Source organism: Lepisosteus oculatus, chromosome 18, assembly GCF_040954835.1.
Source record: "Lepisosteus oculatus isolate fLepOcu1 chromosome 18, fLepOcu1.hap2, whole genome shotgun sequence".
Taxonomy (NCBI): Eukaryota; Metazoa; Chordata; class Actinopteri; order Semionotiformes; family Lepisosteidae; genus Lepisosteus; species Lepisosteus oculatus.
Window position 1 is genome coordinate 14,170,503 of NC_090713.1, and position 14,711 is coordinate 14,185,213.

The window sequence follows — 14,711 nt, forward strand, 5'->3', positions numbered from 1 at the left end:
TGGGAGAGCCTGGTGGGGGGGGGGGGATGTCTAGCCCAGTTGCTCTCTCTGACCTCTGACCCCTGTTTCAGTGGAAGGTCTCTTAAGTGCTGGAGCACTGTTCTGCCATCACTACAGCCAAAAGAGAGGAGAGAGAGATGGGTGATGGGAAAGGATGCAGCAAGAAGGGGAATGATGGGAAGGGAGGAAGGAGGAAGAGAGATGGATGATGGGAAAGGACGCAGCAAGAGGGGGAATGATGGGAAGGGAGGAAGGAGGAAGAGAGATGGATGATGGGAAAGGACGCAGAAAGAGGGGGAATGATGGGAAGGGAGGAAGGAGAGAGGAGTTTGGAGGTTCTGTTCTGTAGGGTACCTACCGATGCAGCGCATCCTGGTGTGGTCGAGCCTGAAGCCAGGGTTGCACTCACACATGGTGCCCAGGTAGGAGCGCACGCAACGCCCGTTGGCACAGCTGCACTCGTCTGAGTCCTCTTCCGAACTGTCTCCTTCTGGGAGAGATGGACAGTGAAGGAGGAGGAGACAGAGAAACAGGTGGTGGAGAGAGAGAAAGGGATGATGGGAAAGGGCACAAGGCGGGATGATGGGAAGGGAGAAAGGAGGGAGACGTATAGGAACAGAGAGGAGAGAGGGATGATGGGAAGGGGCATACCATGAGGCGGTATGATGGGAAGGGAGAAAGGAGGGAGACATATAGGAACAGAGAGGAAAGAGGGATGATGGGAAGGGGCACAGCACGAGGGGGGGATAATGGGAAGGGAGAAAGGGGCACGTGAGATGGAGCAAGGGACGGGTGGCAGGAAGACATAAGTAAATGAGAACGAGAGAGTTAGGGGGAGGGACCACATAGCAATATGCTACCTAGGTACAATTCTGACCCTGGTGTCCCGAACTCTCTCGTACCTTTAACAGTCAATGTCTTGACTTCATACGAAGTAAAAGACTATATGTATTAACTATACTATAATAAACTACAATTTACTATACTATAATATATACTATATTAAAAAATAACTCTTTAATTGACTAGTCAGGTTGAAATAGAAACCAGAAGGCCCTGCGGGATCTGGACTGGAGAGCCCTGCTTTAGAGGGATTTAACTGGTCATTAACTTGATGAGACCCAGAATCCAGGAGCACGCAGGCCGTTCGCCCAGTTCTGTGCAGTAACTAAGCCCAGAGGCGTCTGGGGCCCGCTGCCCGGGGCCGACGACGCAAGCTCACCGGGCTTGTAGTTGGAGAACGCAGCCAGGAACTCGCCTTCCCCGTCCGACTCGGTGTCCAGGTGCAGCTCGCACAGCCGGTTGAAGATAACTGGCCGGGACAGAAAGGGAGATGGTTGGCCCCCCTGTCCGCCTTGCAAACGAATCGTCCGGGCTTCGCACATTCGTAGACACAGAAAGGCATGCTGGGAGGGAGGGGGCGCAAACCAGAAAACTGCGCCCCCGGGTACACCAAGCAGCTTTCCAATCATTCGATGTGTGCTGGGGACATTGACGATGGTGACCGGTCATGAATCCATGATTTGAACCGGAACTGATTTTGCAACACAGGGTAACAGTTCTAGCCTGCCTGTACGCATTTCTTACGAACAATACAACGGTAACAATTTAAAAATATATATATATTTTTTTAAATGGGAACCGTTGTCCCAATTTCTCAGACCGGGTATTAGATCTCGGTGACAAAAATAAATCCACTGACGGTATCGAAAAATTTGACAACATTCCGAATTAGGCACAAAATACTTTTGGGAAAATGCTGGAGAGTCTCCGTGTTGTCGAGGGTTTGCACAAATTGTGACATGAAGCAGCCCTTCCTGCTCACTAGTCCCTGTCATGACTAATGCACTGAGATGTACGAGCGAATAAGTACAGGTTGTGCAGCAGACATTTCAGCGCAGAAATGTTCCGGCGTGATCCGCAGGCAGAGTTAACCAGTGAACAGTATTTGCCAGTGAAACTGCCTGGGAGAGAAGAGCAGTATTTCTATTGGATTAGAAGAGCTGGATCCACAAGCCTGCTTGTTTAGTGTCACAGGGCCTAGGTTAGGTTACCCTCATCCTAACCCTAACCTTAGCCCTAGCCCTAGCAGCAGGGCAGGGAATCCTGATAGCTTGACTGCACCCTGGGTTGCTGGGGGAGTCTGCTGTACTTCTTGGAAACTCTACCATGGCGAAGGTGCAGCAGATGGGGGTACTGTACCTGAGTTGCGCTGGGGGCAGGTGCGGCACTCGGGACCCCAGCCCCGGCCGTAGTGGCAGCAGCACTCGGAGTAGGTGACCCGCAGGCGGTTCTGGGGCATGCTGCAGATCAGGTCCTCGTCCACCTGCAGGAAGCACACGTCCTTGTGGGCAGCAGTGCGGTCTGGTGGAGGAGGAGAGGGAGAGAGAGAGAAAGAGACACAGAGACGCCTTACAGGTCTGGGAGCGCCTTCCCAGAATGCCCTCGCTGCGGAAGAACGCTCGCGTCAAGAGCTACTGTGTGTTCTGGGGGCGGCTTGTCAACTTGAACGCCTGCTTAGCTTCACCGGCAGCCCCACTGGAGACTCAGCAGGTGTGAGCCTGGCCAGTACCTGGAAGGGAGACTCCTGGGAAAGCTGAGGCTGCTGCTGGAAGAGGTGTTAGTGGGGCCAGCAGGGGGCGCTCACCCTGCGGTCTGTGTGGGTCCTGATGCCCCAGTATAATGACGGGGACACTATATTGTAAAAAGGCGCCGTCCTTCGGATGAGACGTAAAACTGAGGTCCTGACTCTCTGTGGTCATTAAAAATCCCAGGGCGTTTCTCGAGAAGAGTACAGGTGTTACCCCGGTGTCCTGGCCAAATTTCCCCCCCTGGCCTTTACCCATCATGGCCTCCTAATAACCCCCCTCTCTGAACTGGCTCCATCACTCTGCTCTCCTCCCCACTGAGAGCTGGTGTGTGGTGAGCGGACTGGCACCTCATCCAGGTGGGGCTGCGCACTGCTGGTGGTGGAGGGGGATCCCCATGACCTGTAAAGTGCTATATTGGTGTTGTTATTACTCAAAACGCGTCTCTGAGTAGCAGGCCAGGCCAGATGGCGTCACTGAATCCGTTCTTGAACCCCGGACTGCTTCCGGATCAGCTCTGAAACAAGCCCCCTCACCCGCCTCCCCTCCCAGATCCTGCTGCCCAGCCTTTGCTGACGGAGGCAGCTCTTGACCTTTGGATCGGTCCGGTACAGCGGCCAGGCTGGCGAGACGAGCCGAACAGGTCTGCTCTGCGGTCTCATCTCTGACCTGTTTGCAGCACATTCTTGTGTTGACGAATCACCCAGAAGCCAGCAGGCGCGTGCGAGAAACCAAACAGGGCCAACGGGGCTCTTGTGCTCTGGTATGTTCTGTATTAATCAAGGGATTTCAAATCTCCTGAGAATGCATCACTAAGACCTTTAACACCTGACATTGATTAGTTTTAGCTAGATTTGTACGGCATACTGCTTTGGACTTTCTATAGGGACCTTCATTCGGATTTGAATCAAGTGTGTAGGATTGGTGTGCAAATCCACACGCATATACCTGTTTGATAAACCTGGTAACATTTTTAGCTGCTGCAACAGTACTTGCATACAGAAGATGTAGGAGAACAGCACTGTTCAGAAGCCGGAGAGAACACCCTGAGAGAGCAGGCAGGCATCTATTTAAATACCCGAATTACCTTCTGCACCCCTCCAAAGACTGCTGGAATGCACTGGAATTCAATAATGGTGGAGTGTATGGAAGTGTTGTTGTGCTAGGCTTAAAGAATTGAAAAAAAAATGCTTAAAAATCAGCCCTACATTCTCATTTTCACGATGCAGATAAATGGTAGACGTATTTCTAAATAGTAAACTGTCACATGGGAATTAGTGCTTACTGCCTCATCGCTTCTGGGTCCCGAGTTTGATTTGGGAGTGAGATACCTTCTGGGTGGAGTCTGCATGGTCTGTCCCATGTTCTTGTGAAGAGTGCACGTGTTCTTGCCCCTACTATTGGGAGTCAATCCTGATCGCTCACAGCACAGCGCCCCTCCCTGGACAGGGGATAGCTCCTCCACCATGACAGAGTTCTACATCTTCCACATGGCCTACATTGCGGGGGGGGGGGGGGGGGGGGTGATGTGATGTCACTGCTAGATGTGATGTCACTGCTGGAACTGGCTCAGGCGCGCTGAGGCCCGTTACAGTCAAACGGGTTGCTTCCTCTTTCTCCCACCTTCCAAAGACCTGGCGTCTCTGAATTTATCCCTGTGTGCTTGTGTGTGGTACATCGGTATGGGGTATCGGGGTATCGGCCTGCCTTTAGCCCTAGGCATCCGGGACTTTCACCAGGAATGAGAGCATTTTTTGGCGGGGAACAGGCGAACCGACAATTTGGGGATCGGATCCTTATAGCCGACAAAATCCACACATTCCACTGGAACAACAGATCCTGAAGTCAACAGACTAGCCGCCCTATTCACCCAATGCTGACCTTCGTCTTCGCAAATACAGCAGCCTCACTCATGCAGTTTTAGAGCATGCAATAAGTATTCTTGGTTTTTGATACCGAAAACACTCACGGCCAAGTCAGATTGAAATGTAGAGGGGTGCTCTCTTTCCATGGTGTTAAACTATGAGGTTAAATGACATGCGCTAAGTTAGCCGTTTCCCCCAGTTCATGAAAACATAAAGAAGTCATAAATGAGAGACAGAGAGCTGGCCTGCCCAGGACCTACTGACCTTCAATGTGAAGAGAATTTCACTGATTTCCTTAATATACCCCAATCTAGGGTCTGATGTTTATTAAAGTAGTCCGGTCAATTCTTTCTTCCAACAAGCACTCTACTGAGTCTGCCCATTTGGACTTTGTCCCTAAGCCCTACATAGGCTCAGAAGTCCTGCAGGCCAGGCCTGTTCCAACCCATAGGGGATCCTTGGTGCTCATCATCACCTCTGCCTGTGGTGTAATAGTTCTTTAGATCGACTTATTTGACCTCTTCCCACATCTTTGCTGCTATTTTCAGTTAACAGTACCCAGAAAGGGAGGGTATAGAGGTGCAGTGGCAGGCGTTACTGCCTTACAGCGCTGGGGCCCTGGGTTCAGGTCTGGACTCGGGGTGCTATCTGTGTGGAGTTTGCATGTCCCCCTCCCCCGTTGGCATCGGTTTTCTCTGGGTGCTGCAGTTTCCTCCCACGGTCCAAAGACGTACTGGTCGATGTAACTGGCTTCTGGGAAAACTGGCCCTGGTGTGAGTGTGTGTGTGCCCTGTGATGGACTGGCGTCCCGTCCAAGGGGTATCCAGCCTTGTGCCCATTGCTTTCTGGGATAGACTCGGGCCCCCACGTGATCCTGAATTGGATGGAGCAGTTAGAAAATGGATGCATGGTTATAAGAACCCCACTGATGAACACACTCCCGTTTTGTATTATTCCTAGTCTTGCTACTGACAGCTACTGTGTATTTAACTTGAAGCCTGCCTGCAGGATTGTCGCCTCTCCTTCACATCGAGCGGTACTGCTCAGACTCCTAACAGGAGCTCCGTAACGACACTTTCTGTGTGCACATTTCATTACCATGTAAATCCCTAAGATACCAGCACATGTGACCAGAAAACATCTTTAATTATAGATCTTTATATATATAGAACCTATAAATATATATTTTCAGCTCAACAGTAAACTGGTCACTTCATCTTTTGCTAGACATTTACAAAAAAGATTTAACAGTTTTACAAACTGTAATAACAACTCTCTGCCGAGATCCAAAGGGTCATAATATTGTTAAGGATCATCTCCAGGGTGTTGTAATTTTATGAGATTTATGGATGTTAAGGAGCTGATGATATGGTCTTATTACAGTATCTCAGCTTTGAACGAGAAGAGTAAAATGTTCCTCTTTAACTCACATCTTTTTTGGGGGGAACTGAACTTGGCCATTGAGAACTAGCGCTAAAACCATTCCAGATAATCAATTTAAGTGGAGGAGATGAGAGATGAATCGCTTTGTGTGGGTATTAACCGACTAGAATCGGTAATGCCACAATGCTGAAGATAAGCCGAGATGATATTAGGGGTTTTCTAGAAGCAGAATGGTGTACCCAACATGAATATTCGGAGTACACTGTCTACACAAAATACAAACTTATAATTCAGTCAACAGAGCATTTTTTTGACTACCCTGTACATTCAACTAATATACAGCCTCTTCACAAGTCAACCAGATACAAACATCAAAGCAGTATATAATCTATACTGTAGTATTGCCTAATATAGTGTTTTTATAAAGTCTAAAATCTGGAATATAGACTACAGGACAACACTTTGGATCAGGGATTTCAAATGGAATTTACAACTATTATGAGAGAACAGTCCTGTCAGGACCACATTCCCTAGAACCCTCTGGGGGAGTGAGCTGCTGCTCTCAAGTCACCTGACCAGTTGCAGGAAGACAATTGGTCAGGTAACGGTTCAAAACCCAGGAAGCAGAGGCGTCCTGTGTCAGTCTGTGTGAATGGAAGCCTACTGTCTTGAGGGGCTGAGGGCGGAACCCCTGTCTGCACCAAGACCTGAGCCAGGTAACTTCTGCTTACTGCTTTTTTTAAACAGTCATCTGATCCATTGTCTTTGGGCGACCAATCAGGTGACGGAGAGCAGCGCCTTACTGCTCCAGAGGATTCTGGGAAATGCAGTCCTGACAGGCCTACTTATAAGGAGCGCTAACTTATATATATATTCTGAAGCATTAATGGCGAGACCGTGATGAAATATTAACTAGGTTCTGCTGTCGACTGGAATTAATAACAACATCATAATCCTGACCACAGCCTGAATCATGACAGTCCTAACTCAAAACATCTAGTTATGCAACATTGTTTATAACTTTGCATTACATCATTAACAACATTATTTTAGACATGAATACATGCTATAATATACAACAGTATCCTATGTTATTACTTTTTATAGTAATTTATATTATGCAATATCATATTCCTATTATATTACATTGCGGCGCCCTTTCGTACTGAATACAAACTTTGAACCGTTTTTTTAACCTGAATGGTTCACCACTCAGAAAAAGGGACGCGTGTCATGTTATTAACGGGCAGCGGGGCGAGCGCCTGTACGCGGTTAATCGTTTTGCGAGGCCATCACCGCCAATGGTTGCCGGGTCACATCTTTTCAGAGCTCAGCCACCTCCAGATGCAGGAGAACAAGGCGCTTCAACGGAAAGCAGCGTAGCAGCGTCAAGCGCCTGGCAGGAGGGGGGTCATTAAAAGCTGTTAAATGGATTAAGCCGCAGGGCACTGATCCCAGCTGTGCCCGCGCGTGCAGAAGTGCCAGGCAGGAATAGCAGATCCAGGCTCTCTCAGCTTTCCTGCCCAGGAAGATCACAAGCGGGCGAGCCGATCACAGAGCGGGAGATCAGGTGCGAGAGAGAGAGAGACAGAGACATGAGGACTCGAAGGAAGAGAAGGTCCTTCCCCACTTTCCATCCCTTTAAGAAGGACGAGGAAGAGGAGGGAGCTAGCCTGGCTAAAGGTGAAAGGGCAAAGGTCAAGGGGCAGTGCAGTGCCTAGGGGGTGGACTGCTACAGTATTGTAACAGACATGGATGGTGTAAAATAATTTTGCCAAAAAAGTTAAGAAAATATCAGAAAACCCCTTGGTTTTAATTCCCCAAAGAGTATATAAAGATATTCATGGGGGATTGTAGATATCGCAGTCATGTTTTCATAAGCCCAGAGATACTGTAGAGTACAGGGTTCTGAATTCCCTTTCAGTGAATCATATGCAGTTTTATGACCAAAGGCTTTTGAACAAGAACTTACCTTCTTTTACCTCTCCTTCTATCTTCAGATATTTACGTGACCCAAGTTTAGTTTTTACAGGTTCTAACCTTTAGTATTTGTAATAAACGCTTTGAAATTCCTGAGAAATCAAAAGTATAAGGCTTGCGATACACTAGAGGTTAAATATGCGATGGTATAGATTCTGTGAAAACACTGAAGTACAGCATTGCAAATATTAAAGTCAATGCTATAATAGGCTGTATAATATATAATGTGCTACAGTGTCTGCTGACCCTCGTCATGTCTATCAAAGCAGGTGAATATCAATATCAATATTGATTTTGATACGGCAACACCAAGACACCCTCTCCTTTAGGGCTTTCATGTCAGCTGGAGGACGGACACCCAGAATTCCAGATTATGGGGGCTGACATCCCTTTGTTCCCAGTTGCATGGGAGATCTCGTGTTCCAGTCGGAAATTAGTTAGCCAGAGTCGGACGGGTTCGAACCCGCACACCTCTGCCCTCTGCATCCGAGCAGAGGCTTTTCCGTGATGAGATAACAGCTTGGAGGCTGAGAAACACACATGCTTGACGGGTTCTTCGGTGGGGGTAGATTCTATACTTGTTTGCTGGTGTACCATGGTAAAGGTGGATTGCAGTGCAGTAAAGCATGGTAAAACCACAGTGAAAACGCAGGAAAGCTCCGCTCGCACAGGAACAAAGCTGCTGCCCATTTTTTTTGGAAAATGAACCCAAGAGCAGGGGACAGGTATACCAGATGGACACAAGCAGGGGAAAGCAGGCGAAACAGAAATCCAGAGTCTGTGGTCAGAAACTGGCTGTGGTCAAAGCTGGTACTGGACACTGTAGCGAAGCACAAACAGTCTGTACAGCAAGCCGGGGTCTAAGCTGAGATTACCAGTGTAGAGAGAAACCAGAGCAGGGGGTGATCCAAAAGACAAAACGCTGTCAGGAATCCGAGGAAGTAAAGGACAGGAGATGGGGGAATTATAAAATTGAGGGGCTTCGAGCGACACTCGTAGAGCAGACTCAGTCATAGAGGTCACCTCTGTACCCCCTTCCCAGCAAACCTTAGACATTCTGTACCACCTGGTGCGGCTGTTGATGCAAATCGCCCTGCAGGTGATGCAGGTTTACTGGTGGACTGTACTTCCCATGGTAACCGGTACAGTGTGACAGGCTTGTGGAGGGGTGGCTGGTTACTGTGGCAAATGCCAGCTGACCCTGCAGCGCTCCAACCCCCTCCACCCCACCCCACTTCCACAGTGGGAGCAAGCCTGACAAGTGACAAGGACTGGACAGCACTGCACACACACAAACACCAAGCAGCAGCCATGTTACCCTGCAATTCACATCTGGCAAACTTCTGAAGCTCATAAGGAGTGATCCTGGCAAGTACCTGGAGGGGAGACTCCTGGGAAAAACCAAGGTTGCTGCTGGAAGAGGTGTTAGTGGGACCAGTAGGGGGCGCCACCCTGCTGTCTATGTGGGTCCGAATGCCCCAGTATAGAGATGGAGACACTAAACCGAGGTGCTGACTCTCTGGGGTCATTAAAAACCCCAGGGCGTTTCTCGAAAAAAGTAGGGGTGTTATCCCAGTGTCCTGGCCAAATTCCCCCCTGGCCTTTAGTCATCATGGCCTCCTAATAACCCCCCTCTCTGAACTGGCTCCATCACTCTGCTCTCCTCCCCACTGAGAGCTGGGGTGTGGGGAGCGGACTGGTGCCTCATCCAGGTGGGGGCGGCACACTGCTGGGGGTGGAGGGGATCCCCATGACCTGGAAAGAGCTCTGAGTGGAGGGTCCAATAAGTGTAAGCGATTCTTATTATAATCACAGGAAACATTCATGGGGGGCTGTTGATTTTTACTGCGCTTTCCTCCTTTCCGTGATTCTGTCAAGCTATGAAATGTCGCTCTTCCGAGTGGCGAAACTCAAGTTTTACCGCCTGCCTTCCCGACAACTGAACAAGCACACGGCGCACAAAAAGCAGCTGCAGCCCGTCCGAAATTTGGGACTGGGGAATTGGGAAAGGGAGGGGGAGAAACCCGCAATCTCGATTCCCGGTGACGACCTCCTCCCGGACGCACGCGACGCCACGCTGATGGCTTCCTGCCGGCCAGTCGGCGGCCTGAAGGATGCTCTGTTGTGCCGAGGGTCGGCCCCGACCCCCTGGGCCCGTCACTAACCCCCCCCCCCTCCTGCAGTCAGTAAGTGGCCCAGCCTGGCCAGCGCCACTCCCACCCTGGCAGCAGCTAGCCCTAATGCTAAAGTTGCTCAGCAGCGTTTGATACCCACCGTCATAGACGCACTGTTTGAGCGCAGCGCTGAAGGTGAAGGGCTGAGTGCAGATGCAGTGATAGGAACCAGGCGTATTGATACACACTCCATTCTTACAATAGGATGGGTCCTGACATTCATTCACATCTGCAAGGGATCACCACAAACATGGGGGTTACACAAGGCAAAAACAATCCGGGTACATCGCACAGGTGTCTCTCTCTCTCTCCCTGCTGTCTCGCCCCAACAAGCGGCACGGGCAGGCAAAAGCAGGACCGCCTCGCCTGGGTCGAGCCCCAGCCCCTCCCCCCCCCGGCCATGGGGGACGTGGAAGAGGGGTGGGGGGGGTAGCAAAAGAGGCATGTGTTTCGGCCCCCAGGGCGAAATCAAAGGAGGGGTTTGAAACACAACCCTTCCTCGAGCCACAGGCATGTGCGCGCACAACACTCGAGCAGACTCCCTGATCGGCTGGCTAGTCAGGCAACTGATCGCGCTGATGACTGCAGGTGGTGCAGGGCGGAAAGACGGGGCGGTCTCGTTGGGTGGAGGCAGTGTGGGGGAGCTGATGCTGAGACTCGAAGTGACGTCATAAAAAGGACAGAGAAACCAACAGGCTCTTTGATTTCTGGGGGTTTGATGGATGCAGATGCAGATCGATGCAGCATGACCACATACTGTATAACACCTGATACACACTCATTCCTGCTCTGCTCACATGTCACAATCTGGGTGTTTTGAGTTACTCAAAACCTGTGCTTTTCTGCGCAGCGATTTTGCACTCTGCAGGGCCTAACGGTTGAAGTCCAAACTCAAGAGATAGATCACTTTTTTGGCCATATACAATGTCTTGCATTATGAATGTGTCTTTTCACATACCCCAACTTGCTCTCCATGAGACACACAGACAGGGAGAGAGAAGCTGGGGGTCAGAGCACAGGGTCGGCCATTTATACAGCACCCCTGGAGCAGTTGGGGTGAAGGGCCTTGCTCCTTGCTCAGGGGCCCAATGGAGTAGGATTCTCTGCCGGCCGCGGGATCTGAACTGGCAACCTTCCAGCCACAGGCGCAGATCCTGAGCCACAGTGCCACCGCTCTGCCCGAACTGGTGTCAGGTTTAAAAAACAGCACTATAAAGCCTTTTCCTTATCTTCTGTGATAGACACAGTGTCAGGGGGGCTCTGTCTATCTGATTTTCAAGGATACCTGCTATCGAGAGTCTCCTAGCCTACTTAGAACTGACAGATAAAGACGTGTATATGCTGACGATCTCTCTCAAGACAGATGAGAGATATCTTGGTAAACTGATCATTGTCTTGTGACAGTTCTGTGGCTTTCCCATCATCATTTCCTGGGGGCCAGTACTATAGTAAGCAAGTGAAAACAGAGTAGAGACCCCCTAGAGTCCACAGCAGGAGTATGGTAAAATTGTGGTAAAAGCGCAACATTTACCAGTGTAAAGATCAATAAGAGGTATCCGGTTTGCATCCTGCATTACAAATAGTGGCCAAAACACATACTGGAACACATTTATCAAATGTTAATGACCATCAACAAATATGCATTTTTAAAACGCATATCATTATATCTCAGACATCTGTCATTATATTTCAATGTATACTGACGTTACTCCCGCAACGTTAAAAGACGGATTTTAGACTGCATTCAGATTTCCAGTATCTGGGCACTGTGCAGGATGCACGTTCTACCAATGAAGTGCATTTTCTGCATTGCAATGTTTTTTCACGTGCATTCGATATGTTTTTATCTTGGTCATTCCATCCGTATGGCAGCAGGTGATGTACTGTAGTTTCCATATGTGTGAACTATGGAAGGAAGGAAGACTGAGGAATGTGTGATCCCTGCTCTTGATGTGGAAACCTGGTTCTCTCAACACTGCAGACAACATTCGGAATTTGCCTCGTGGTTGGGACATGGCTGAGCTGTGTGCATCAGTCACACTTACCTGTAACGTTCGGGAGACAGTTATCATCTCATCCTTCTGCTCTGACTGAACTGCCCCAGCTTAGATCTCCCCCCCTCCCTGGCCCTCCCTCGTTAATCGCCCATCATGGATTATTCAAGCGCAGGGGTCGTACCAATATTCATATTTTCAAAGAACCCCTTTCGCCTCTTTCAATCAGACAGGGATCGCTTGAAATTGAACGGAACCTGCCAAAACCGGGGACGGCGCAATTCGAGGTCTCCTGTCCCTCTTGTTTTCATCTTGCTGTTAATACCTATTGGCTGACGGGTGACCTCCCTCTGTCAGCCCGACTGAGGAGATCCCCTGCTTGTCTGACGCCCCGAATCTTTTGCAGGATCGCGACGATCGATTTCTGCCTGGCTCGTCACGGGGCCAGGCAGGAAGAACAAGGGCACAAGTCGGAAACCACAGAGCAGTGCACTTAAAAGTGAGAACAGGGGGCAGGAGCCTTTACACTAAGAGGAGTGGGAGTCTGGAACACGCACCCAGCCACGTCACTAAAATGAACACCCTGGCCCCTCTTATTTGTACCTTTTTTATGCTCTTATCACAGCCTTGCTGAAACCAATTTAAAAATATACCGGAGTAACAGTACATGGCCAGAAACACATTCAAAAAGGTGTCTACCCATTATGTGAAATCTGCTTATTCCTGGTAAGAGTAGCAGTGACTCAACACCTATCCCTGGATGGGCCATCGGTTCTTAAAGGGTATGCACACACGCCCAAGCACACTGGGACATTTTAAAGACCCCGACATGCCATTGGAAGACGAGCCAACAACGGAACACCAAAAAAAAAGAACATGCAAACTCCACACGGAAGATGCCCCAGTCCGGAACAGAATGAACCCCGGACCGAAGAGCTGCGAGGTGCTCACTGCTGTGCGTATTTAAATATCAGTGAACATATTTAACAATTAGAAGTTTCTACAGTTCCTAAATTCCCTAATTTGGGCCTCTTTTGTTCTTAAAAAAAGAAAAACCACAGTAAGTGCCTCACACTTGCTTATCATTGTATGTTATATGCAATGTCTATGCTGTAAGGGGCTGACTGGTGTAACATGCACCTACAGTAGTTTAAGGGATTAATTTACCCCTGTTCGCCCTCTGATCTGGGGCTCTGGGGGAGCTCTGCTACTAAACCAGGAGCCGCGATCAGTGGAAAACCACATTCAGGAAAGGCACGGATTTCAGATCGTCAGCGCTTGGTTCGTCCCGAAACAGACCCAGGGAGAAGGACATCCAGAACAGACTAACTCAAGCTGGAAATGTCTTTAGGATGCTTCACAACATTTAGAAGTCACCCCAATATAGTACTCGCACCCTGCTGGAGCTATACTAGAGCTGTGTCTAACCCTAACTCTTCTGTATGGCTCAGAACGTTAGGGCATGGCGCAGGGAGATCTGAACCAGCTCACAACACTTCATCCCACAGGCTTGGGAAGGATCCTACGCCTCTCCCGGAACAAGGACTACCTCCGGGCGAAGAAAGGCTAGCCCCCCCATGCCATCGAGAGAGTACGGCCACCGTCGGGAAGAGAAGACGGGGGAGACGGATCGCGAGAAGGGAGAACTCCATCACTAAGGCTGCCCTGCGCTGGACTCCTGAAGGGGGAAGACGCCAGCGAGGAAGACCCCGAACCACCTGGCGGAGATCTGTGGAAGGAGAACCTGCAGGCTGTGAGCCATAGCTGGGATACCATAGAAGAACTGGCTAAAGACCGACGGATCTTTTCCGCTGCTCTACAAGCCAGCAGGCGTGATATAAGAAGACCCCAGGGAGACCGGAGATGAAGGCCAAGGGAGGAGGAGGAGGTCCCGTCTTGCGGCGGTTTTCAACAGGTCCCTTTCCATTTTAAGCAACACCCGCCGGCTTAAAATCGCGCTGAAGGGGTCGGGAGGGGTCAGGGTTGGGGGGGTTGGGGGGCAGTCCTTCGAATATGAAGATGGGTACGCCCTTACTCACCACCCTGTTCCTCGGGGGGGATGCAGCTGTTGCGGTCGGTGGCCAGGGTCCAGGGCAGGGAGCAGATGCAGTAGTAGGACCCCAGGGTGTTCAGGCAACGCCCGTTCTTGCAGTTGGCCGGGTCCTGGCATTCGTCCACATCTGCAACTGCACCCTGCCGTGTTAGGAGGGGGTGGGGGTGGGGGATCGCCTCCAGACAACAGCACACAACACAGAACGGGGCTTCCCAAACTCACTTCCCAAAGTGTGTCCAGCGATGGACTGATGTCCCGTCCAGGGTGTGTGTGTGTGTCTAGTGATGGACTGGTGTATCGTCTAGGGCGTGTGTGTGGCATGTGATGGGACTGCTGTCCCGTCCATGGGATGTGAGTGTGTGTGTATCCTGTGATGGGACTGCTATCCCGTCCAGGGTGTGTGTGTGTCCTGTGATGGGACTGGCATGTCCAGGGTGTGTGTGCGTGTCCGGTGATGGACTGCTGTCCCATTCAGGGGGTGTGTAGGTGTGTTTGCGTGTCCAGTGATGGACTGCTGTCCCGTCCAGGGGTTGTGTGGGTGCATGTGCGTGTCATGTGATGGGACTGGCATGTCCAGGGTGTGTGTGTGTGTCCGGTGATGGACTGCTGTCCCGTCCAGGGGGTGTGTGGGTGTGTGTGCATGTCCAGTGATGGACTGCTGTCCTGTCCAGGGT

General features: G+C 50.3%; 1 protein-coding gene across 1 annotated transcript in view; it reads right to left on the reverse strand.

Moving 5' to 3' along the window:
• The window catches only part of LOC138223996 (latent-transforming growth factor beta-binding protein 3-like), a 50,930-nt gene that overhangs the window by 1,839 nt on the left and 34,380 nt on the right, over positions 1 to 14,711 (reverse strand). Inside the window, exons 14-18 of the mRNA XM_069180183.1 lie at positions 14,024 to 14,164; positions 10,091 to 10,219; positions 2,203 to 2,364; positions 1,223 to 1,312; positions 359 to 490 (exon numbers count right to left, since the gene is read on the reverse strand). Coding sequence (XP_069036284.1) covers positions 359 to 490; positions 1,223 to 1,312; positions 2,203 to 2,364; positions 10,091 to 10,219; positions 14,024 to 14,164 — 654 coding nt within the window. The remainder of the gene's footprint in view (positions 1 to 358; positions 491 to 1,222; positions 1,313 to 2,202; positions 2,365 to 10,090; positions 10,220 to 14,023; positions 14,165 to 14,711) is intronic.